The sequence below is a fragment of the Vulpes vulpes genome, chromosome 8, assembly GCF_048418805.1.
Source record: "Vulpes vulpes isolate BD-2025 chromosome 8, VulVul3, whole genome shotgun sequence".
In the NCBI taxonomy this organism is placed as follows: Eukaryota; Metazoa; Chordata; class Mammalia; order Carnivora; family Canidae; genus Vulpes; species Vulpes vulpes.
Genome location: NC_132787.1, coordinates 103,656,667 through 103,682,291, shown reverse-complemented (window position 1 = coordinate 103,682,291; position 25,625 = coordinate 103,656,667). Strand labels below are relative to the sequence as shown.

The 25,625-nt window shown below is 49.4% G+C and overlaps 1 protein-coding gene across 10 annotated transcripts in view; it reads left to right on the top strand.

Annotated features, from left to right (window-relative positions):
* Nucleotides 1-1,268: 1,268 nt before the first annotated feature.
* The window catches only part of GREB1 (growth regulating estrogen receptor binding 1), an 88,565-nt gene continuing 64,208 nt past the window's right edge, over nucleotides 1,269-25,625 (top strand). For 3 of the 10 annotated variants that reach the window (XM_072767709.1, XM_072767707.1, XM_072767704.1), the window contains exons 1-3: nucleotides 15,812-16,211; nucleotides 21,305-21,424; nucleotides 23,747-23,923. In XM_072767709.1, coding sequence (XP_072623810.1) covers nucleotides 16,055-16,211; nucleotides 21,305-21,424; nucleotides 23,747-23,923 — 454 coding nt within the window. In that variant the 5' untranslated portion in view covers nucleotides 15,812-16,054. Of the gene's footprint in view, nucleotides 1,610-1,747; nucleotides 1,918-15,624; nucleotides 16,212-21,304; nucleotides 21,425-23,746; nucleotides 23,924-25,625 lie in introns of those variants that run through there. The other 7 variants (XR_012003233.1, XM_072767703.1, XM_072767706.1 and 4 more) reach the window with 7 other exon arrangements.

Sequence of the window (25,625 nt, the reverse complement as noted above, 5' to 3'; positions counted from 1 at the left end):
AAGAAATGTAACAAAAATCTTGAATTCTTTCATTTAGAGGCAATCACTGTAGACATTTTTTAATATAGAAGTATAAATGTAATATATATGTTAATTATATGTAGTGTACAGTGTATAGTATATGTGATATATAGTAACCCATGATATATTATTTAATAGTATAATATTAACACAGTATTACTAATATATAAACATAAATATGTATCATATAACATGTTACATAAAACGTATCTGTACATATATATTTTTCTCTCTATAGTTCTATAACAATTTAAAAATCTTTTTTTTGCTGCATGTTATATCCTAAGTACATGTGCATCATTTAAAAACTTCATACAGGGCAGCCCTGGTGGCGCAGCAGTTTAGCGCCGCCTGCAGCCCAGGGTGTGATCCTGGAGACCCGGGATCGAGTCCCACGTCAGGCTCCCTGCATGGAACCTACTTCTCCCCCTGCCTGTGTCTCTGCCTCTCTCTCTCTGTGTCTCTCATGAATAAATAAATAAAATCTTAAAAAAAAAAAACTTCATACATGTAGCTTCTGTGCATGTGGATATTGGAGAGGGCATCAAGCATCCCTTTCTGTAGGACATTCCTGAAACGTCCAGTTTCCACCATTCCAGACAGTGTCACCGGCCCTGCAGGTCCTCCCCAGACCGACTGCCTCCCCCGATGGATGGATGGACAAAGGCATATGCCAGGGGTTTGCTTGGACCCCAGAGCCTCACCTAAGCAGAACCTCTAGGGGGTGCTGCCCCTGCTTTTGCTGGAAGGTCCAGGATGAGTGGGGTCTCCCCCAGCCCCTTTTAGGGAGCCGCAGCTCAGCTGGGGAAGGACCAGCTCTGGGACGGGGAGTTCTCCCTTCCACCCTGGAGCTCCTGGTACTTTTGGAAACTGGGCCTAGAAAGAGCCGAGAACTCTTTTTGCCGACTGGGGAGCACTGACACGAATACTAAAGCCTTTGGCCTTTGTCACAAAAGGTAGATGGCATAAAGACCCCTGGTCATATCCAAGTCCTCTTTGCCGGCCACTAGATGATCCTGACAGGACGATAGAAATGAACGTTAAAGGCGTTTAGCCCAAGTGAAGCGGGCTCTCCTTCCTTCTTTCCTTTCCTTTTTCAGTTAGGATTTGATTGGGATTCCGAGGTTTCAGGGTCAATTACAACAGGAATGTGTAGGAAGCTCCAGCCAAGGGCGGGTGTTTTCTTTGATTTGCGTAGTGGAAATGATTTAACTAAAAGAAGTTTAAGGATGCGCCTCTGTGAGCCTGGGGGTGGGGGGTGGGGGGTGCCCCTGGTGTTTGCGGGGATGATGGCCAGGGGCCCAGGCTCCCGCACCTGCGGCACACTTCCCGTGGCAGAGCCCGTGCTCTTGTCCTGACCCTTTGTTCTCTGCGCAAGAGTACGCGGTTCCACTCCAAGTACAAAACTTTCATGTTGTTTAGAAAGACTCGGCTTGACCGCTGGCGGTTAGCCTGACAGATTGGTCTGTACCTGCGTGGAGAGCGCTGTGACCCAGCAAAACGCCGCGGTGCTGAGAAGATAGAGAGCCGTGGCATTTGCCACCTGACCCAGCGGGAGCCCCGGGGCACATGGAGCTCCACTTGGAAGGTCTGCAGCTGAAGTTGTTTTTTTTCCCCCCTCTAGTTGTTGTTGTAGCCTGGGAGCAGATACGGGCTTTGGAACCTTTCCCTTGGCTGGCTTGACTGCCTCTGCTTCTCTGGGCAGGGGCCGGGGAGCCAGGGTGTCAGGCTGACCGAGCACTCGCCCCGCTCTCGGGGCTCTCGGGGGCGTGAAGGGTTCCCCAGGGGATCAAAGGCCCTGCCCGACCTGGGGAGGCAGGAGCCCCTGCAGGCGCTTCCACTTTCGAGCTGGCTGGGCTGTTGATGTGCTGCCTGAAACGACCAGCTTTTTGTCAGGTACGGTGCATTTGACTTTGGGAGTGGAGCCCCCGCTTTTGGGGTTGCATAGGTCTGTGTTGACTTTTTGCTCATTATACAGACAGCCCTGGTCTGGGTTAAGGAGACGAAGGGCAAAGCATTAGCTTTCAGTAAAGTGCAGGGGAACGAACCATCCACCGGGTTAAGTCCACCGGGGGAGTTAGCCTCCTTTAGTTTTATTGTTTGCAAGGGCATCTAAAGGGGGTGTGAGCAATTAGTTCCCTAACAAGGTGGACGCGGAAGCGGCAGTGAGTAGAATTGTGAATGATATGCTAAAGAGGCCAACAGCCTTTTTGGATCCTGCCTGGTTGTTTCTGGAGAAAAGTTTTGTTTAGTGGTTTCTTTCCTGAAAATCTTCATTTTCATTCGGAAGGTGCCTCTCCCCCATCCCGGCTCTCAGTGCAGCGGGAGGGGACGCCCCTACTGCGTTGGCGTCCCAGGGGAGAGAGCTTGGGGACCCACGAAGTGCTCTGACACGTGAGCAGATGTCTGCGTGGCGTCGTGCTGGTGTGGCAGCTGCGGGCAGGACAGCCTCAGTTGGGGAGCGGGGGGGGATTGCACAGAAGTCGGCCCCTCGCCCCCGCTTTTCTTCCTGAAACCGCACCTGTGGAGTTTATGAGTTCCTCCAGGGAAAATCGAAGGAATCTACATTAGAATGCTGTTTCCTGCCCGGAGGACTGTCAAAGAGTTTATAGGAGACCATTCTGCGGCCTGAATGCGTTTATGGCCATATCATATATTCGGGCAGACTGTTCCTGCACCCCCATTCTTCACGTGGGAGGGCCCCAGCGCGCCTGTGGAAGTTAGGGAATGAGGTTGAAAACGCAGGCTGGAGAGGGCTGCACTTCGTGTTTGGTGTTTCTTTCTTTCTTTTTTATTTTTAAACTTTGGGCTCACCCGGAAACATCCTCGTAGTTGTGTGGTGACCAAAGGATTCCTAAATTTTGCCCTAAGGAGGCTGGAGGAGGAAGAAACAGGGGTTCCTGGCAGCTCACGTTGGAGCTGGAATTTGGGGGTGTTCTGGTGCGACGCTGAGGTGGGGGCTGTGGGGGCTGTGTCGCTGTGGCATGTCTCATCCCTTCCCCTGAGGCCCTGAAAGGGCAGCAGGATTCAAGAGGAAGGCTGTCACCTGCAAGGACAGGGAGCCCGAGGCCAGAGGCCAGAGTGGCCGAGTTCTACAGGTGTGTTGTGGGTGTTGATTCGAGTGGAGGCCACTGGCAAAAGGGAAGGAGAGAGGGGCCTGGCTGGCAAGCTGGGGAAGGGTTTTCTCTCTCGAGGACTTGAACTCCAGAGCGTGGCCTCATTCTTCTCTGCCATGGTCACCCCACTAGTCGAGGATGAGAGAGTTCACAGATAAGTGGGTATCAGACCAGGGAGTGGGCCGCCTGCAAGAGCATGGCTGGAGGATCCTGAGCGCTTGGCTCACCCAGCTCCTGTTTTCTGCATTGAAGCCAGCCGGCCTCCCCCATCCTTCATCTTCCCCGGAGGGGGCCAGTCTTTGAGTTGCAGTATATGCAACATTGCCCTGAAGACCTTCCCTAGGAAGCCTAGCTAATCTCTGAAATGCAGCTTCATCAGGACGGTGGAGAGTCCTTTCCTGGGACTGATTCTTAAAACACGTCGGCAAGGCTTAGTCTGAACTGGTTCCTTGCCACCCTCCTCTCTCTGCTCCCCCACATATACCTTCTGTGCCAGCATCTGAAAGGATCTGCCTTCCCCAGTCCCACAGTGTCCCCCACCCCGGGTCAAGCCTGGGTGCATTGTCCACCTCCTGCCCAGAATGCCCTTTCTTCTTTGCAGCAAACCGATGCTCATCCTGCCTGATACAGCTTTAGGAGGAAGCCCTCTGCGACTGACCTGAGATAGAAATGTCTATCCTCTGTCCCCTTTGAGCCACCTCCTTGCTGGGGCAACCACCACCCTGCTCTTCCTACATGGCTGTGAGTTTCTTTAGGTCAGGGACCCTGTCTGGTTCACCTTCGCCCTTCGCTCCAAGTGGGCAGAAATATTTCTGCTCTATATCCAGATCAGACTCTCGAAGCCTTTAATTTTAAGGCTAAACCGTGGGCCTGGAAGAGGAAAGTTCACTTTTTCTCAGAGGAGGCATCGAACAGGGCCAGAAGTTGTCATTTGTAGCTTAGGACAGACCCAGCTGTCTGAAGTTGGCGCTGAGACCCAGGAGGCCTTCAGCTACGTCTTCCCTTCGAGCCTGGCGTGGCCTGGGTGGAGGTCAGAGGGTCTCCAGCAGCCTGGGATTAGATTAGCAGATCAACAACCATTTCCTTGCCAGATCTGCTCCCTGTAAGAAACTGCTCTGGACACCGTGAGGAGCAGAGAGACGTGTGAACTCGGTTGCTATCTCCAGCAGCTCTTACCCTGAGGAGGTGGGAGACACACACTTTGTGGTCCTTGGGGCACCGGGGGTGGGGGGTGGGGGGAAGACCCGGATCCCAGTGGGGGTGGCGGCAAAGTACTGGGGGTGGGGGGACAGAAGATGGAGGGATGCATTTGGCTAGAGTGGAAGCTGGCACAGACGGGGCCGGTGGAGCAGCAGTGTGCTCAAGAGGAAAGAACAAAAGTGCACATCTTGTACTTAGATGATCTCCAGGGAGGGCTTCCTTCTGACGCTGCTTGGAATAGAATACAGTGAGGTCAGTTCAGGTAATACCCTGGGGCAGGGGGGGCAGGAGCGAAACCCCTCCCCACCCCCCAACTGTAGCACAATGACATCCCGGGAGCCTAGATTAAAACCTCCCGTACGTTTCCTTGCCACGGCTGGGGTTTTAAATCCAGCAGCTCTGGGACAGGACCGGGCTTCATTTCCCTACTGTCCTCGCTGTAACCTCCAGTGGGTCCTACTCGCCACCCTCCCTGGTCCTACTTGCTTCCCCTGCCCCCTGGCTCCCTCTTTTTTAGGAGGTATTTTCTGGAGGCCTGCAGTGTCCGGGGAAATGAAGGGGTCATCACAATAGTGCCTGCTGTCAAGGAGCTTCAGGTTTTGAGAGGAACGGGGGTGAGAGACCTGTATCTGCTTGGGTTGGCACATTTCAGTCAGTGCCAGAAGTTTAATGATTTCTGCTGGAGTACAGTGAATCACGTTAAGTCAGAGTTTCTGGTTCACATCTAGAAATTAGAATGAGGAGCAGTGAATTCCAATTTTAGGGAGGAAACTAGAATTTATTAACATCTGTGTGCCAACCACCCTCCAAACTGTTAGTTTATTTGGCCCCGGGAGGTAGTCCTTCTCCTGTGATAAATGAGGGAAGGGTGGTTCAGAGAGGTTGAGGAACTTGCCCAAGGCCACACAGCTTGAAAATAGCCTAGCTATGAATTAAGCCCCTGGTGGTCTTATTCCAAAGTACATGCTTTTTTTTTGTTGTTGTTAAACCAGCTAGCGGGCTGATTATGAATGCTTTGCAAAGCCCAACTTTGAAAAATTGTTTGAGGTTGGTAACGTCAAACTTGCCCAAGAGGCTTGAAGGGAGCTGTGGAGCCTTCTCTGAGCTGGTTTCCATTGAATTGGACACGGTGGCTGAGGACTAAAAGAGCTTGTTCTCAGCACATCCTGGGCCAGTGTCTCCGTCGAGGGCCTGAGCCAACAATGTGTGTCCTGGGCATTTGGGGAGCAGAGCCAGCTTGGACGAGTGTGCAGCAGGGGAGGTGTTGGGTTTATGTTTATGTGCAGAATGACGTGTGTGCAGCCCTCAGGGGTACACAGAACTGGATGTGATTTTAGGAAGGGCATGCTAGCCCCTTGGGCCAACTCTGTACCCGGGGACAGATGGGGGCTCTGGGTTTAGGCAGAGGTGCCCCCCCCTTTCTCCCCGCCCTTCCTTGACTGATAACACAAAGTGAAAAGTGCTCAGAAAGGAACAGGAGAATTAGTGAGGGCCCAGACGTCAGCCAGATGCTTAAGTGTTGGGATTCCCCATTAAGTGTCTGCAAGTCTTTTAAGATAAATGGACTTCTTAGGCAACACTTTAAAAAAAATTTTTTTTTTTAATTTAAATTCAATTTGCCGACATAGAGTATAACACCCAGGGCTCGTCTCATCCTGTTTAGGCAATACTTTTGATCTTTATTCAGAAGGAGAGAAAGAAGACAAAGTCACTTTTCAAGGAGAGGCTGAGCCGAGTATTGAATGGGCCTGAGCGTGAGTTTCTTGCTTTAATCTGTGGGAGTGGCCAGTCGGGCTGGCGGAGAGGCAGACACTGTCCAGACCCGGCCCCCGGCCGGCCCCCAGCCCCTGGCGCTGCTTGTTTGTTTGCCTCTGGGACCGGTGGTCGGCCTGCCTGGGCCCCCCTCCCTTCCGCAGCATTCTTAGAATGCTCTTGGTTTCCGTTGTCTGACTTGAAATGTGTCTTTTTAAATGGGGCTTTTCACTTATGGGGGCTTTACTTTCTTATCTTGGCAGCCCCCCCCCCTTTTGGTAAAGCACCTTTAAGGGAGAGCCTAAGGCGATTTTTTTCCCTCCCTAAACAAAAGTTTTAGCGTGGCTGGATGAGTGAATATCTTGAAAAACAAAAACAAAAACAAAAACAAAAAACCTAGCGACTTTAAAAATCACTCCCTTTTCTGGAGCCATCGCCTTCTTTGAAAGCAAAGCCTCTCCTGCCCCGGGCCATTGTTGGACATTCTAAGATTGTCCAAAATGTGTGACCTTGGACAGGTCACTCCATGTCACTCTGCCTCAGTTTCCTTGAGTAGAATGAGAACCATGCTCCCGTGCAGTTTAGAGCCGTGATGAAGAACATGTAACGTGGACGTCAGCCGAGAACAGGAGCTGCGCAAAGCCGCCCTCATAAACGATCGCTGACTTTTATATGTTCTTGTCGTTTACATTGGTAAAGGAAATAATAAAGACACGAAGGCAACAAATGCTTTAAAGCCCAGAGGCCGTGTCTTCCTCTGCAAAATGAAGACAGTCCTTTTGTCACCGAGCTGTCAGCACAGGTACTTCTTTCTGTGGCTCATCCGTTCAAACTTGCATCTCTCTCCATGTGTCTTTGTTTATCAATTTATAAATTGTGTACATGGACCACAGGATAGTGTGTCTATTATTTACATTCTTTTGCTATTTATTTATTTATTATTTTATTTTATATTTTTTAAATTATTTTTTGAAATATTTTACACTCTAAAACAGATACTGAAAAAAAATTAGAATGATTAGGTGAAATAGATATAAACAGAAGTTTCATGGGTTTTTTTTTTTTTTAAGATTTTATTTATTTATTTGACAGAGAGCACAAGCAGAGGGGCAGAGGGGCAGGGAGAAGCAGACACTCTGAGGAGCAGGGAGCCTGATGCGGGGCTTGATCCCAGGGATAGAAATAATTGCCACATAGGATTATGTCCAGGATTAAATTAGATAATCTTGAGGAAATGCTTGGCAGGCTGGCCTGCCTTTGGTCTTGGTCTGTCATCCACCAGGACCTTTAGTTGCTATTCTGCTGAGGTTCTGCATGAGTCTGTCATTCATTTTTATTCCTGTATTTATGTTTTTAAACATAGCCTTCAGTTTTTCATAAGCGTGAATGCGAACACAGTCTAAAAAGTCATCTTATAACTTTTAAAGTGAAAAATACATGTTTCTCCTCCAGGTCCTGCTACCTAGAGGCAACTGCCTTTTACCTTTTTAGATTTTTTTAATTCTGTTTCTTAATATACAAATAATGTGTGCTGCAATTGTTAATCTCTAGACCATCTTTTCACTTATACTGTGGAATATAAGAATTTAGCTTTCTCATGCCTCCTTTCCCTGCCCCCAAAACATATGCTCATGTGCACCTACCCAAACACACACGTGCATGCTCCACTTCCTTTTCCCTATCCTTCTGAGATAGTTCTGTTACAAACTTTGCTTGAATCCATACTCCGCATAGACTTACAGCTATAATTAACTTACATTTCCAATTCCTGTACATCTTATTTTTCTGCAGCTACTAATTGTCTGTATTTTTGGTTTACTTGAATTTTTATGGACATATCAATAATCCATCCCAATATTCTGATAGAACTTACAAGACTCCTTTCAACATAGTTTAAGCACATGGGATAATCTGATCTGTTACATTATTTTCTTCTTGGAGACATCCTTTCCTGAGCTGTTGTCCTTTTTTTTTTTTTTTTTTAAGATTTTATTTATTTATTCATGAGGGGGGAGAGAGAGAGAGAGAGAGAGAGGCAGAGACACAGGCAGAGAGAGAAGCAGGCTCCACCCAGGGAGCCCCCACGTGGGACTCGATCCCGGGTCTCCAGGATTATGCCCTGAGCTGAAGGCAGATGTGCAATTGCTGAGCCACCCAGGTGTCACTGAGCTGTTGTCCTTATCCCCTTTGAGACCCCTTCCTCTCCTTGTGCTGGATTCCCTGTCCTGGGTCTAATGTTTTCCAATTTGTCAAAATTTTCTTTTCCCCAGTAGTTTGGGGAGAAAGAATAGTTGGGAGATATGTTTCTTTACTTCTTTTCTTTTCTTTTTTGTTTTTTTTGAGATCTTGAATTTCTGAAAATGATTTTATTCTACTCGTACTTTGGATTGTTATTTTAGTTGGGTATAGAAGTCTAGGTAGCACATCATTTTCCCTCAAAATTTTTGAGAGCATTGTTTTGTTGTTTCCCTGAATCCCTATTGAGAAACCCAAAGTCATTCTGATTATTTTCAACTTGAGAATGAGCCAAGTTTTTTTCTTTCTGAATCTTTCTTTGGGATCCTCTCTTTATCCTTGGTGTTCTAAAATTTCATGGCGATGCTCCTTTTTCATTTCTTATGCCGGGCCCTTGGGTTTTTTAAATCCAGAAACTTAAGTCCTTTGGCCCTGGAAAGTTTTTCGGGTTATGCCTTTGGGAATATTATCACCTCCATTTTCCTCATTCTCTTTTCCTGGAACTGCTATTGGACCATGATTGATCTTCTAATTTTCTTACTTTTTATTTCCTTTGTGTCTTTATTTTCAACTCTGTTTTTTAACCCTTCCAATAAAGTTTAAGTTTTGATTATCATTTAAAGAGTTTATTATAATTTTTGTTTTCTGCCTGTTTACATTTCCTTTTTTAAAGACTGTATTTTGGGGGCACCTGGGTGGCTTAGTTGGTTAAGCATCTGCCTTCAGCTTAGCTCATGATCTTGGGGTCCTGGGATCAAGTCCAGCATCCGGCTCCATGCTCAGTGGGGAGCCTGCTTCTCTCTCTGCCCCTCCGCACTGCTCTCTCTCTCAAATAAATAAAATCTTAAAAGAAAAGATTGTATTTGTTTTTTAGAGCAGCTTTGGGTTTGCAGCAAAATTGAGAGGAAGAGACTGAGAGTTCTCATACACCCTCTGCCCTGACACATTCCTTGTTGATCTTTATAGTGTTCTGTTCCCATTTTGTGGATACAGTATTCCTCTGAGGATATGAATTGCGGTGGGTGTGTGTCATCTTTCTTGTAGTTTTTGTTTGCTCTCTTTTATCTGTATCTTTTGGTCTCTACTTTTTATGTTAAAAGGAGTTTCTCAAAAGCCTTTGTGATGCTGGTCTTTGGATGTCTGCTTGTTGTTAAGGATCAGGCCCAGAGGATTTTGGGAAAGTTGCCATACAAAGGTACATATGATGTAGTGGGCAGGGGCTCCCTCATGGGATGTGATTGTATGTGGGTCTGTGGCATTGGGAGCATCCTCCGTTTTCAGTGTCTGCACATCCCTAAGCCTAAGTGTCAGCATTTTTGGGGAGCCAGATAGGGAAAAGGAACGAGAGGGGAGGGCATTTCATCAATCATTATGTGAACAAACTGGTTCTTCTGTTTTTCTCCCATACCCTGGTATCAGCTGTATCCAAGTCCAGATTCTCTGTGATTTTTTTCTTGAGTAAACCTCCAGGCTTCAGTGGAGACAGGGAAGAGGCTGCTGTGGGAGGGGGAGGAGGGAGAAGAGTGGGAGAGGGTTGGGTTTCCCTGCCCTCCCACCGTAGGTCTTCAGCCCCACTTTTTCACTGTGTTGTCTGCAATTCCTAAGCTTTTTCTGGCTTCAGTTGTGGTTTGAATTGGTTTGCTCCCTCAGGATGCCTTAGTTCTTACTCTTTCAAAATCTGTCACCACTTCTTCTGCTTTGCATCTTCCAAATTGTGCGGGCATGTCTAGCCTGCTGTTACTTTGTCTCCTCACTGGGTGCGTGTGTGTATATACCCGTGTGTTCCTCACTGCCCTCCTAGTGTGGTTTGGGCAGGAAGAGAGCTAATGTGCATATTCCCTCTGTCTCCTCTCCCTGGAGTCTCCTCTCTCTTCTTCTTTGTCTCCACTTGTGACCATCCTTGATCCTCCTTGACATGCCTGCCCCACATGTATTCTCACTGAACTTCAACCCAACCTAGAGCTTGCTGCTCTTTCCAGTGGAATGTTCTACATGCCACAGCTCGATTTGCAGGTGCCACGGGAGGTGCGTGGCTTGGGCTGGGTGTCTCAGCCATCGAGAGGGTGCTGAGATAGCCCATCTTGGTGACTCCCAACTCACCTGGGATCAGATCCGTTTGCTTTGCCCAGTCAAATTCAGTGCCTGGTCAAGTTCAGTGTAGGTGCTTCTGGGGTCAGAGGAGCCAGCAGCGTTGCTGGCTTTCCCCGTAGTTCTGGGATTTGAACTGCCATAGAGCTATATTTGAGGTTGATTTGGTGGAATGGGCTCCCTGCCTGTCCCGCTGCATTCCTAGGTACAGAGTTTTCAAGCCACTTTTTGTGTTTCGGTCTTAAAAACCAGGAGATAAATAAGGAGCCCATTGAAACCGCATCTATCAGGCCCTCCGGTTTTATCCCAAATACCTCTGTCTGACTGACCTGCCTAAAACACCACTGATCCCCATAAATCCCTAGCTCTGAAGCTTCAGCCACCGTTTCCTGCTAAAACAATATCTGATTTTCACCCTCCTTTGATTTTGCTCTAGCACAGTGCCATCTCATAAGCCATTTACTCCCTGTAAAGACAAATGTCTCCTTTTTCTAGGGCATGTCTGGCTGTCCTTATGGGGTTTTCATTCTTTTGCACTCTCCTGGCCCTTTCTTAAATGGTCTTCCAAAATCTATCCTACCAAAATACCCTCCTCTCCCTTTGTGGCCCCCCTCAGGGTACCAGCCCCTCGGCCTAAGTTTTCCCTGGTCCCCTCCAGCGCCTCCTACATTGTAGCACTTACTGTCACTTGTCACTTATGATCTGAAATTCTTCTCAGCTGAATATTCAGATTTGGCCGGAAATTAATGATCATGCCTTGACTGCCAGGTGCTATGCTAGGCACTTTCCAGCTGCTCAGCCTCTTTTACTCTCCAAGTGGTGAGTCAGCCTGTCAGGGTGCCCGCTTTACAGATGAGAATACAGAGGCTGGGTAAGTCAGGCACTATGCTCAGGGTCACACATGCTCTCTCCCATTGACAGCCGCCAAATGCTTGTGCATCATAGTGAAGGTTGTGGTGCAGGTTCTGGGGTTGAAGAACATCATGCACCAGCAGCGGGAGGAAGTGGACCAGGCTTTGGAATGCAGGCAGCGAAGGATGATGTGTCAGGGTGTGGAAGAAATCCCTGCAGCAGGAGGCTAGCAGAGACCTGCCCCAGAGGCAGCAGCCCCAGGGGAGCGGGGGCAGGGAGACAGCAGCCCTGGCCCTCGCAGATGTCTTCCGCCCTGGAGGCCTTGGGGAAGATAATTAAGCTCTCCTGTTTGACCCTGAGCTAGGCTCTCGGGTTCCCTAGCTGAGGGGGGGTGGGATTTTAAGGCGCCAAAGAGCTCCAGCAGCGCCCTCTGGCCCATCCCCGCTCTGCCCTCCCCTCCCCTCCCCTCTCCTCCTCTCCTCAAGCCTCTCACCTGGCAGGTGGTTTGGTCAGTAAGCCAGAGCTCTTCAGGTAGGAAGTTCCCATCCCATTCACTTGTGGTTCCCTGGGCCCTCAAATTTTCATATGATTCTCAGTGCTCCTTTTCCATCCTTATTTACTGGTGTTTCCTCATGATTTCAAATGCATCATTGGATAGGGAGTGGGGTGCATTTTCTCTGTATTTGCTTATAGACATGAAAACTTTCATGTTTACCTAGGGTTGTAAAATTTTGCTTTGTTTTGAGTGTGAAAACTTTTCTGTGCTTTTGTTCCTTTCATACTCTTGTCTCCCTCCCCCTCTTCCCCCCCATGTCCCCCCTCCCTCTTTTCCTCCTGGCTGCTTCTCCCCCTCTGCCACAGCCCAATTCTATTTCTTTTCTTTGAACCAGAGCTCCTGCAGGTTATATCATCTCCAAGTCTTGAATCTGTCACCTTTAGAATGGGCTTTATAATATCGCTCACCTGACCACCACACATGCATGCCCAGGGCCTTGCACACAGTGGCTGGACAATGAATGTTCAATTTCTTTCTTCCTCTTTATTGCTCCGTCCACATTGGGCATTGTCTGCTATAACTGGTGGAACCCTCTGGGCTCAGGGTGCTAATCAGCCGTCAGGTGAGCAGAACAGGACTTTGGGAAGGTAGAGTATGGATGCCTCCATCATTTTCTTTTGATCATTGAGCATGATTCTATAGAGACGTTGTGTGAAATGGGATGGACTTAAAGCTCCTTTCTGTGGGCCTTAGGCCTTCAGATAGAGATCTATAGAAATAGACATTTTTAAACATAAATATTTTATTTATTTAGTCATGACAGACACACAGAGAGAGGCAGAGACAAAGGCACACAGGGAGAAGCAGACTTCTTGCAGGGAGCCCGATGCAGGACTCGATCCCAGAACCCGAGGATCGTGACCTGAGCCGAAGGCAGATGTTCAACCACTGAATCACCCAGGTGCCCTGAAATAGACATTCGTGATGTTACTAATTGGCCTCAACTTTAAACAGACCACCTTGAATCAAAAGTAATGCAGATGTCTCCAGATGTGGCCAGTGACCCCTCATTCAGGTATCAAGGGGTCAAGGCTTCTTTGTATCAGGTCAAGGAAAAAAGCAGACATGAGGATCCCAGAGCCCCTTCTGACACAGGCTGTTTGGGGGCTCTGGGAGCTGACCTCTTTCTCTAGCACCTTCTCTGTGTCAGGTTATTCCTGAGGCTCATTTCCCCAGACTGGAAGCTGGGGCTGGCCAAGGGGCCCTGTGGTCAGGGATTATTGCTTCAAGCAGGAAGTGTTTAATGGTTTTCATTTACTTGTAGTTGGAAAAGGAAAGGCTGGATCTTCCTTACAATAGAGGCAGAAAATCAGACTGCTTGGCCCATTTTACCTTCAGGAGGGAAACCAGAGCTCCCTCAGGGTGCCAGCAGCCCCATCTCCAAATGGCTCTGCCACCCAAATAAGGGAGACTTTCTTCCACAGGTCTTAAGTCAGAGTGATGTGTGAAGCCAGTCTAACAGCTTGTGTGACCCTGGGCATCACTGTGATGAAGCAGGAGCTCCTGCTCTGCGGTCACGTTGGTACTGGCATCTGGTGCGATTCTTAAAGTCAAATGCTACTTGGAGAATCAACCATACAGTAGAGAAGAAATATATAAGGATATCGAAGAATTGAGTGATCTGTGCCTTTCCTCCCTTACAGAGGGTTTATACGTCTTTTTTCTCATATCAGTAGGCTATTGGTAAAAATCCATCAGGTAGGGATGCCTGGGTGGCTCAGCAGTTGAGCATCTGTTTTCAGCCCAGGGTGTAATCCTGGAGTCTCGGGATCGAGTCCCACATCGGGCTCCCTCCATGGAGCCTGCTTCTCCCTCTGCCTGTCTCTGCCTCTCTCTCTGTCTCCCTCATGAATAAATAAATAGAATCTTTTTAAATAAAAAAAATAATCCATCAGATAGCTGTCAAAAAGAAACCCTTAACATTTTATTTTTTTTTATTCTTTTAAAAGATTTTTTATTTTATATATTCATAGAGACACAGAGAGAGAGAGGCAGAGACACAGGCAGAGGGGGAGAAGGAGGCTCCATGCAGGGAGCCCGACGTGGGGCTCAATCCCGGGTCTCCAGGATCACACCCTGAGCTGCAGGCGGCGCTAAACTGCTGCGCCACCGGGACTGCCCACCTTTAACATTTTAAAAGTTGAGTTTCTAAAGGCCACAGCCATGGTTATAGTCCAGTAGAAATTAGAAATAAATAAGACTAGTGGCATCCGGGTGAGCCGAGGTGGTTAAGCATCTGACTCTTGATCTCAGCTCAGGACTTGATCTCAGGGTCATGACTTTGAGCCCCGGGTTGGGCTCTATGCTGGGTGTTGAGTCTAAAAAAAAAAAAAGAAAAAGAAGGCTAACCTCCTGTTCCCTAATCTTGACTATTTAGAAATTAAAAATGCATTCCTGGATAATTACCAGGTTAAGGAGGGTATCAAAAGGGAGATTATAAGCTGTCTCAGAAGAAATGAAAAGGAGAGCATGTTATACCAAACCTATGTGCCATAGCGAAAGAGGTATCCAGAGGAAAACATGCAGCCCGCAGTAGCTTCATTATTAAAGGAGGTGGAAAATAAGGATGATGTTAAAGTAATCATTTTCAGAGGTTTGGAAAAAGTACAATAGATTAAATAAGCCCAAGGAAAAATAGAAACAGAAAGCTAATTTTAATGAAACAGAAAATAAATGGAAAGCATTAGGAAGGAATATCAATTTAATTGCTGGTTCTTGGGCAGCTTGGATGGCTCAGCAGTTTAGCGCCGCCTCCAGCCCAGGGCATGATCCTGGAGACCCGGGATCGAGTCCCACATGGGGCTCCCTGCATGGAGCCTGCTTCTCCCTCCTCCTGTGTCTCTGCCTCTCTCTCTCTCTCTCTCTCTCTCTCTCTCTCTCTGTGTGTCTCTCACGAATAAATAAATAAAATCTTAAAATAATTACCGGTTCTTGGGAAGCACTAAACATAGAGGTTTACCGCATATGATCCAAGAGAAATGTCTGAGTATCTGCACCTTTGCACAACGGGATATGGCGCTGCCATGATAATTACTTTAAAAGCATTTATAAGAGGAATGAGAGGAATGTTTATGTCCAGTGGAAAATGCAGAATCGAAACTTTCATTTATAGCATGGTTATTAACTATGTGGATACCATCTCCCATCTCCCTCTTATCCCCAAGCGGTGAAGAAAAGTCTGAAAAGAATACGGACTTAATTAGGTGGGAATGGAGTGTTGACACTCATGACAACACAGAAGGACCTTGAAAACATTATGCTTATCTGGGAGAAGCCAGTCACCAGAGACCATAGATCATAGGATTCCATTAATATGAAATTTCCAGAGGGAGCAAATCTATAAAAACAAAGTAAATTGTGGTTGGCAGGGTCTGGGGGATTGGGGGCTTAAGGAGTGATTGATAGCTAAAGGGTATGAGGTTTTTTTGGGGGGTGATGAAAATATTCTAAAATTGATCGTGTGATGGTTGCACGCCCCTGAATATGCTAAAAAACCACTGAGTCACACATTTTCACGGGGTGAATGGTATGATACATGAACTGTATCTTCAGCTGCGACAAAAAAAAAAAAATCACATCGGTTATCTTGGGGGATGGGAATATCCGTGATTTCCCTTTTGTTTTTCCCCCCTCTTCTGTAGTTTCCAGCTTTCCACGTTTTCCAGATGTAATTCTACATTCCTTGTATAATGGAAACGATGATGAAGTACTACAACACGTTAAGGGAAGGATGTTCACAGTTGGCCTTTTAGCAGAAAAGGCAGTGATGGGAAAATCTGCTGGCCTACCTTCCGAGGGAGGTTGTGGGGAGGTCTCGGAATCCGACCGTCCGGAGACCGGTTGTCCCGGAGCGTGGCGCTGTCAGCGGCGCGGGGCTGTTCTCCTGTAAGTCAAGGAGAATAAATGAACCATCATTCGTCCGAGCTCCCTTGGGGGCAGGGTCACATCTCCGGGAAAAGCCGGGGGTCTGGGCAGCCGGGGCTGGCGAGGAGCCGGCTTCCAGCGAGATGTGCTAAGAGGTGCCAGACTCTGCGATCCGAGCGCTAACTTAGAGAAGCTGTTACTTATATAACTTCCTGTAATTGCCCGGCAGGAGCCGTGGCCGAGAGCCGCCCTCTCCCTGTGCCGAGCGAGCGGGGACGCGGCCCTGCCCTCCTCGCAGCCCCTCCACTTCTGCCTTGGCCCGACGCCGAAATGCCATTTTAAACAGCAGCCTCCGTCGTCCTTGCTGAAGATGGGGAACTCTTACGCCGGACAGCTGAAGACGACGCGGTTCGAAGAGGTCCTGCACAACTCCATCGAGGCGTCCCTGCGGTCCAACAGCCTGGTGCCCCGGCCCGTCTTCTCCCAGCTGTACCTGGAAGCCGAGCAGCAGCTCTCCGCCCTAGAAGGTACGAGACGCGCGTGTGTTATTTTCCTGCGTTGTGTGCAGCTCGGGTTGCACCAGCACTGGGAACTCTTTCTGCTCCCCTCTGTGTGGAGAACGTGGGGAGAGTAGTATGGGAAAGGTTGCACCTACGTCTTTACTTGCCTAGGACTATGTTTGGGCCACAAAGTGACAAGGAGTAAAATTACCCTTCGGCTCCCCGGAGGAAGGAAGAGGGCTGCGGCGGACGGTAGTTGAATTGGTTGTTCCTTTTGCTCTCGTTAGGTTTGATGTGCTCCCTGGATGAGTGAGAAATTTTAACACACTCTAGCCCTCGGTGATATATATATATTTTTCTCTCTGTCCCGGGATGCATGGCCATATCTTTGCAGATTAGTCTAGGTGGTTTCTCTGTGGGATCGCAGGTACAAGAGCCCTCTAGAAACTTTGAAAACCCAGGAACAGACCCTGATGAGTGGAACGTGTGCCAGGAATAAAGGAATAAGTTATATTCGGGCATGGGGACAACTTTAGGATTTACTTAATTATCCAGAAAATAAATTAGTTGTGTGTTCAATCTTCAGTTTGTCTCTTCGATATGTGCTTTCATGTCAGAAGTAACCCCACAGCAATCCCTAGGATGAGGCAGTTACTGTTAACCTAAGTTCTTTTGGTCAGTTTATGCCTCCCACTGGAAGTTCCCTGCAGACTGCACTTAGATATCGAAGGCAAAAAGACCGTTGTTTAAAACAAAAGTTAATTAAGAAAGCATGCCAGGTCCTGTAGTGGGGTGGTCACGATGTCTGTGGCTCCGTGTCAGTGTGCGTGTGTGTGTGTGTGTGTTGGCAGGTGTGGGGATGGCTGGCGAGGAGGATTGCGCATAAGGGAAAATGAGGCACAGAGTTGCCGGTGTGGTATCTGATAGTTCCTTATTCTAGCAGGGAGGCGTTCCTTGTGTCCATCCTTGAAATGTCCTTAACCATTAACTTTGCAAACAGCACCAGTAAGGACCTCAAACTGCTGAATGAGGGACTGGGAGAAACTGGACTGTGCTCAAAAGCACAAACGAGGAAAACCAAGAATTCTCTGGTATGGAAAGCAGCTCATCTTCCAGCAGGGGAGGCACTGCTGTCAACACTGGAGGAGACGGGCTGTGTTTCTGGTTAGCTGACACACTTACGTAGAATGTGTGCATTAAACAGTCATCCTTAGCTACTTTCAGTATTGGAAGGCTTTGTTGCTAATGATACATTAATGACGGTGACAATGACGACTTAGTCCCCCTTAAAATCTACAGAGTGCTTTCCACCTCCACCTGCTAAAGTGATGAAATCCCACAATTTGGGAAGATGGGAGGTGGGTTTGCTTGCAGGTTGCAGCATCAAAGGAGTTGCCGGAGTCCTGGAGTTCACCCTTGGCTTCGGTGGCTCTGCGATGGAAAGGTGGCAGACAGACAGGTGGTTAAGTAGGTGGGGAGTGCTCACCTGTGGGGAGAGAAGAGCAAGGTTCCCAGTCAGCTTTTCCTTCTGCCTGAGGTCTCTGGGACTACCTGGGAGGTGGCCTCTGGAACATTCAGACTTCCTGGGATGCTCCCGGCCCTGCCGATAGGGCAGTGGGCCTGTGGCACTTTCCAGGGACAACTTTGAGGCTTACCCTTCTCATGCCTCCCGGGTTGAGGACTGAAGGCACCTTGCCAGCTGCTCTCCTGTTGTACAAAAACCGGAGCAGGCCCTCCAGCTTTCCCTGTGTGTCCACACACGGAATAGAAAAATCCTGCCGGGGTGCAGGAAGGACAAAAGAGGGGTTTGGTGGGAAGGGGAAGACCCACTTTTTAGTGTGCAGGATGTCACCATAAACCCAACACACAGCTCTGCACCTGGTTGTTTCTGCGTCATAAAACTTGGTGCAGACGGCCTGCACTGGCCTCACCTTGTTTTGTGCGTCTGTCTCTCTGCCAGGGTCTCTTATTGCCGTCCTGCCTCAGACAATGACATTAAAGGTGGTTTTTATGGCCAGGGTGCTGGCCTATCAAACACCCCTGGGTCTGTTACCATTTTCTGTGTTCGTGAGGGTGATTCAGCAGGGGCTTTTATGACTTTGTTCCCTGGATTAGAGGTCTTACCACCTCCTTCCAGGGGGAAAAGCCTTTATGTGTTGTTTATTTTTTCAAGAGAAAGACCAAACAAAACATACCACCCCAGCATCTTGAGATAAGTATTAATGAATTAAACAAGAGGCAGTTAATTCTCGGAACCCCATCGCCTTCAAGTGTCATATGGTTTTTAAATTTTTTTTAAAGATTTTATTTATTCATGAGAGACACACAGAGAGGCAGACACAGGCAGAGGAAGAAGCAGGCTCCCTGAAGGGATCCTGATGCGGGACTCGATCCTAGGACCCCAGGATTACAACCTGAGCCAAAGGCAGACTCTCAACCACTGAGCCACCCAGGCATCCCCATCTGTTTTTTTTTTTTTTTTCTAGTGGAAAGAAAACAAAATTGAACATAAACATCACAGGGAATAGCCTCAGGCTTCGCAGAGAGAAGTAGTGGCCAGCATCTCTGGGTTCCTGTGTTCCCAGTCCGGATGGTTTTGTCTGACGCCGTTAATGCCCTCCTCCCCCCGGAGACCTTGGCCAGCAGGCTGGTTTGGTCTGCTCCTGACCATAAGTCTCCTCGCCCTCACTGCTCTGCCCGACTGATCCCTTCAAAGGCCCTGGGATGTCTGCTGTAGACCTTTGACCTTTGAGGTCTGCTTTCTTATCAACTGGATTTTGAGCTCTTTCTTGGACTCCCTGAGGCTTAAGACTGTCTCTTTCATTCTTTCTGAGCGTCTGAATTCCTCTCCCTTTTGGCTTAGCAGAATAATGAGCAGACAGGCATTCCTGGGTGCCCTCAGAGCATCCAGTGGCTCTGACTTTCTCGCCCCTTTTTACTCAGATTGTTGGGGTCTTTGCCATTCCCTCTGAGCCCCTGGAGCCCTGGCTCAAAGACTAGAGAGGATGGTACAGCAGAGATTCGGCACCACCCACCCTGCAGGTGGCTGCAGGACGGTCCCACCCCCACGGGACCTGCTAGGGACCTGCTGCATTGCTGGTGCTGGGGTCTGGGTGTGACTCCATCCCCTTGGTGAGAGCCACTCCACGCCTGCATTTAATGGCAGGAAGGAAGCATCTGAAGGAAGCTCCGGAGTTTATCCCCACCCCCCCTTGTGTTCTTCCTGGGTAATCTTTTTACGGTCTTCCTGCCACCTCTGTGTACTGGAGGCTCAGAAAGACAGAGACACCAGGAATTCTTCATTTCCGGCTCTGCTCTACCCAAGGTCACGGGCCTGAGCTGACTTGAAATGTTGTTTCTTCTGCCTTGTCCCATGGGCACCTTTAACATGGTGGCCACAGTGAAGGCACATTCCCAGCACCCTGTCCTGATTAAATCCCATCAGGAATATTCTGTGCAACTCTGAGGGCCGGATCCCCCACATTCACTATAGCAGCTCAAAGCACCACACCGTGAAGATGCAGGATCTGCTGCACAGAGAGGGTGAGTAACTTGGCCGTGGCCACACAGTCAGTGGCAGGCCCGAGGACTGAAACCTGAGCTCCCTGATTCCCAGGCCCTCTCTTAACACCACACACGATTTCATCATTAACCTAGAACCACTCAGCCCACTGGATGGAGGGTGCTAGAGCCCAGTGAGGGGAGGTCAGAGAAGTAGCAACAAAGAAACCAGAACTAAAACAGGAGACAGAGAAACAAAGAAAGAAGAAACAACTGTCTTCCAGCCCCGCTGATGTAAGGAAGGTTGTAATAATGACCCTCTTCTGAGAAGAAATTTGCATGTTGTTTCTTAAATGACTTTTAAGCATGGACAAGTCAAGAAACATCTTGCCCAAAAACATTTGTTAAAAGAAGTTAGGACAGGGACGCCTGGGTGGCTCAGTGGTTGAGCGTCTGCCTTTGGTTTAGGGCGCGATCCCGGGGTCCTGGGCTCGAGTCCCACATCGGGGTCCTTCTGAGGAGCCTGCTTCTCTCTCTGCCTGTGTCTCTGCCTCTCTATCTGCGTGTCTCTCATGAATAAATAAATTTAAAAATCTTAAAAAACAAAGTTAGGACAATACTTCTATCGCCTTGGAAATTCGTTTATATGCACCCCCTCCTCTAGCAGGGCTGGGTACACAGGCCACAGGGGTGTATGCTCACATCAGCGGGGCACGGGTCTCCCGGGCACTTCCAATGCACGAGCATTTTGCGGGGTGCTTGCATCATGGAGATGAGTGAGGGCAGGGACCCCACTCTCTGGGCGCTGAGAGTCTGTGGGGAAGGACAAGAAGCTCATGCGCAGGGAGCAGTGGGAATTCCAGAGCCAGTCCCTGGCTCTCCTGGCCAGTTCCCTGTTTGCCATGACTCCTACAATGTGACTGCCCTTTAAAAAAAAAGTTTCTTAAAGTCATAACATGCCTGGCCCTGTTCTGGAATGGTGCTTTGCGCATATGTGACAGATTTGGGTGTGTTTGTGTTTCTAGTCATGTCTTTACACCCATTCTTCCCTTGGGGATAAAGAAAAACGTACAGTTTGTACGACGTAGAGGCACTTCACAGGATGTTTTGTATTCTGAACGAAGCGGACAGGCAGTGGCGGGGGGTCTGCATGGGCCTCGGGGGCACCGGGGTCCTGCCTGCTGGGCTTCTGGGCTGTTCACTAAAGAGCTGTGGGCCGATCGTTGGGTCTCTCCAGGCCTCAGTGTCCCTCTCTGTAAAATGGTCTATGTCTTAATCTGCGGGACCTCCCACAGAAGTATTTTTGGGGTCCTTCATGCGCCGTTCTTATCTACCAATTACATACGTATTGAGCCCTCGTGCATGTACAGACGCCCGCACTCTGGTGGGTGGAAAGAGACACGAACCTGAATTTGAAGTCACGCGTCCAGGCATGGAGCTTGAGGCCATGACCTTGGGAAAGTCCTCTGATCTCGTCTTTTCCCCTCTTAGCAGACACTGGGGGTTGGGGGGGTGGATGACTTGGCGCGTGTCTACAGGGGCTGGATAGTTACTCAGTGGCTGAGACTTGTGGGCCGCTTCCTTCTGCCTGACTCCCCCCTCTCCTTTATCACTTCCAGGTGGTAGCCGTGCAGACAATGAGGATGAGGAAGAAGAGGGAGAAGGGGCGCTGGAGCCCACCTGTCCCCCGAATCCCTACCAGATGCACCCTCCGCCCGAAGGCTGCTGTACCACGGACGGTGAGGCTGGTGGCCAGGCAGAGCCCCCACTGCCCGGAGTCTGCGGCCCTGTGCCCCTGGGTCCCCCGCCCCGCACCGTGGGCTGTCAGGCCCCCAGTCCCTCCTCACTCTTTGCACAGCCTCAGCTGGACACATGCATTTGGATCCAACAGTTCAGTTTTCTCCACTGGTTGTTTAGAAGCTAGAATCGATTTCCCAATCCGGGTCTGTTTGTACCGTGTGCGTCACTCAGACTGATTAGTAAGAATAATCTTCCTCTGCTCTGTTCTCTACGGTTGGAAAAGGCACATGCTGTTCTCTCAGGAACCCTGTAGAATCAGTGACATGACTCCTGCTGTACCGTTGAGGTTCCGAGGCACAGAGATGCCTGCCGGGGGTGGGGGGCGGGGTGCGGGGGTGGCGCCTTCATGTGGCGAGAAGAGCTCGTGCTCTGTCCTCGGGGACACTTGCAGTAAACCCCCCAGCTCTGCCTCTCAGGAGCCAGACAGCCTCTCCGAGGGGTGTACATTCCTCCGTCCTGTAGCCACACCAGTTGAGTGGTGTCACTAGTCAGTCAGCTAATTCATTAATTATGCCCCCCCCCCCCCCCCCCCGCTAGAGATAAGAGGTACAAGAGCTCCCAGTTTCATGGAGCTATTCAGGTAAGCAGCCACTTTGCACATGACGTGGAAAGTGCTAACAGGATGGGGGAGTGGCGAGCCAAGGGTGCTGGGGAGCACAGGAAAGGTTCCTCACACAGGCAGATACTTTAGGGAAGGCTTCCTGGAGGAGGTGGCCCTTTATCTGGGTTTTGGAGGGTTAGGAGAAGTCTGTGAGACGGTTGGGGGAGACTGGGACATTCTAGATAGAGGAACTGCATGTGCGGTGGCTCAGAAGGTGAGGATATGGCCCATTTGGGGAGCTGCTAGCAGTTTGTTTAGGTAGGGGTCTGAGGTGTGGCTGGGCTGGCCTTGGCGCAGGGATCAGTGGGGTGTAGAGATGCCATGTGCCGTCTGTGTGGGCCTGGACTTGACGTTGTGCCAAAAGGCGGAGTGGAGGCAGGTAGCCCCCACTGAAGCTGCTGTTACAGGGAGAGGGAAACCAAGGCCGTGGCTCTTTGGGAGGTAGGACTTCCAGTGTCCAAATGTTAAAAGGTCACCTAATGAAAGAAGGCAACAGTGAACTCTCCAGTGGTCGTGACAGTGGTTTTCAAAGAATTTCCAGGTCAGTGCAGTAAACACACTGACCGTCCACGGCCCATTTACCTCCAGCTCATCAGGGGGTGGGCCCTGGCCTTGTAGGTAGAAGGCCTGCTGGGTGCTTGGCTTCAGCCTCAGGGACTTTGCTTAACTTCCCTAAGACAATGATAACTTCCCTATCCCCAAGCTGCAGGTTGGACCAGGCTCCATCCTGGCCCACCTCTCAGCAGCTCTGAGCAAATCATGGGACCTCTCTGAGTGCCCATTTCCATCTCCCCAGACTGGGGGCTGAGTTACTTCCCCAGAGGTGATCCAGTGAGAGCTTTGCAGAGCTTATCCTGGTCCAGGGCCTGGCACACTCACCCCTCGGGGCCCCCGGGTCATGTGAGAGAGTCTGGACACAAGGTGCTGTAGATGGTGAAGCAGGTATATGTGGGAGGAGTCTGTTGACACCACTGTAGAGTTTCGCAGGAAAGCCTTGGGACCATCAGGGTCACGTTAACTCATTGTCTCTGTCGGTAACTAAGGATGGAACAAGCCTGGGAGATGGGGCTGAATGTGCCCTCATCCTGGAAGACTTTGGAGAGGGCCCATCCAGATAAATCTCAACTGCTTCTCTCTTTTTTACTTCCAGATGTTTTAGGGCACTAATTTTTTGAATGGGAAATATATTTAAGAGCTCTAAAAAACAAAATGTTCAAAAGGGCACAGAGTGCAAGGCTCCTTGCTGACCTGTCTCCTTGTGTCCTGGTCACCAGTCCCATCCCCAGAGGCAGCCAGCATTGCCAGGCTCTTGCTTCCTATTCAAGATACTTGCCTATTCCTCATACATGTGAAAAGCGCAAGGTGTAAAAAAAAAAAATATAGATTACTCACAATTTCCTCTGGGTTTATCTTGTGTACATTTTAATCGACAATTGCTTGTCTACAGGTTTTCCTGCTGAGTTCCATTTGGACATTAATGTGTATTATATGGTGAATAATCGTGTTTGGAATTTTAGTTCGTGGAACTAATGTCAAGTCAGGCGCATCCAGAGGTTAGGCTGTCCCTGGCAGGATCTGGAGCGTAGTCCTCCCTTTGCCCGTGGAGCCTGGTGCTGGGAAGCCCCTGGGCACACGCGTGAGCCCTGTCCCTTCCTCCTAGGGTTTTGCCAGGCAGGGAAGGACCTGCGTCTTGTCTCCATCTCCAGTGAGCCCATCGACGTCCCTGCAGGCTTTCTCCTCGTGGGGGCCAAGTCCCCCAGCCTGCCGGACCATCTCCTGGTGTGTGCCGTTGACAGAAGGTTCTTGCCGGATGATAATGGTCACAACGCCCTTCTTGGTAAGTCCCTTCTCTGTGGTTCCATCTGCATGTAGGGCAGGGACAAGGGAGGCCCTTGGGGGTGGGTGATGGGCCCCTTTTGGGGCCTCTCGGTCAGCACGTCCTTCTGCCCTGCTTATGTTCTTCAGTAGGCTCTTTCTATTTGGAATGGGAATGTAAATGAGATTTATTCTAAAGTGTGACTAACTTCTTATAGAGAGCCCATCATTTAAAGAATTAAAAAAAATTTTTTTTTAAATTTATTCATGAGAGACAGAGAGGCAGAGACATAGGCAGAGGGAGAAGCAGGTTGCATGCAGGGAGCCCGATGCAGACCTCGATCCCAGGATCCTGAGATCACACCCTGGGCCGAAGGCAGATGCTCCCGCTGAGCCACCCAGGTGCCCTGAGAGCCCATCGTTTAGAATGAACTTTTCTGTATATATATGTTCGTCAGACCTTTTCTAAGAGTCTACTTGTGTCAAGAATAAGATACATGGGATGCCTGCATGGCTCAGTGGTTGAGCGTCTACCTTTGGCTCAGGGCGTGGTCCCAGGGTCTTGGGATCGAGTCCCACTTCGGGCTCCCTGCATGGAGCCTGCTTCTCCCTCTGCCTGTGTCTCTGCCTCTCTCTCCCTGTGTCTGTCATGAATAAATCTATAAAATCTTAAAAAAAAAAACCAAAAAAACCCAAATAGGATCCTGACGTGTCCTCTGTGGTTTCAGAAGCTGCCTGACATGAGGTGGAGGGAGGCCGGGGCTGAGTGTGTGTTCCTGCTAGCAGAACATTCATACCTTCTCCATAAAGTGGGAAGTGATTCCCACACGTGCCCTTGGCCCCTTCACCTGGCCTGGTGTCTCCTTTGGAGGAGGCCTGTAATGATCTGGTCCAGACATAGCAACAGGAACAGTCTTCACTGTAGAACATAGACATTTCATGCCTGGTCCAGCCCCCACAGCTGACCCCACATCAGTGGGTATTTATTGGGCACATTCTGTATGTGAGGCACCATGTGGAGGACCCAAGGGGGGCGGGGGGGAGGTGGACGAGGATTGACCCACAGAAAACAAAGTAATGGTTCCTGCCACGAGGAGACACGGCCACGGGTAATGCTGGGAAGCAAGGCAGGTGAATGTGGGCTGGAGGGACAGCTCGGGGACAGTGACCAGAGAGAGAAAGGTTCTGGCCAGCTCTCTCTTCAGGCAGGTGGGGGCTATTGTAATTAGTTCTTGGAAACAGGAATAATCCCGGAAGATCCACTGGACCCAACGAGCCCATGGAGTCCTTCCTTCTCGGATTTCATTTGCTCGGGAGACCACTCGGGATGAAGGGTGCTGGGAGGACGGGGCTGGTGATTTGGTCTGCGTTTGATCTGGTGGCAGCCGGGGCTTTGGCTGGATTCCACCACTTTGTGACTGTAAAGGAATTGCGAGGGCAGTAAATCAAGGAGGTCCTGTGTCTTGAAATGTGGAGACAAGAATCTTTCAGTGCATTCACCACCAGCCCCTAACAGCTCCAGCTCCTCAGGTGGCGAGTGCAGAGGAAGTGGGGGCTTTGTTAATTGCTCGCCAAAAAGCCATCGGAGGTGGGTAACGAGGGCCGGTTGGTAATAACCGATGCTTTCTTCTTTTAAAATAACTTTATGCTCTCAGCTTGCACACTTAACACTGTTTAGGTTTCCTGCAATTAACCCTGATGGCTGCACAGGACAAGGTGGTCCT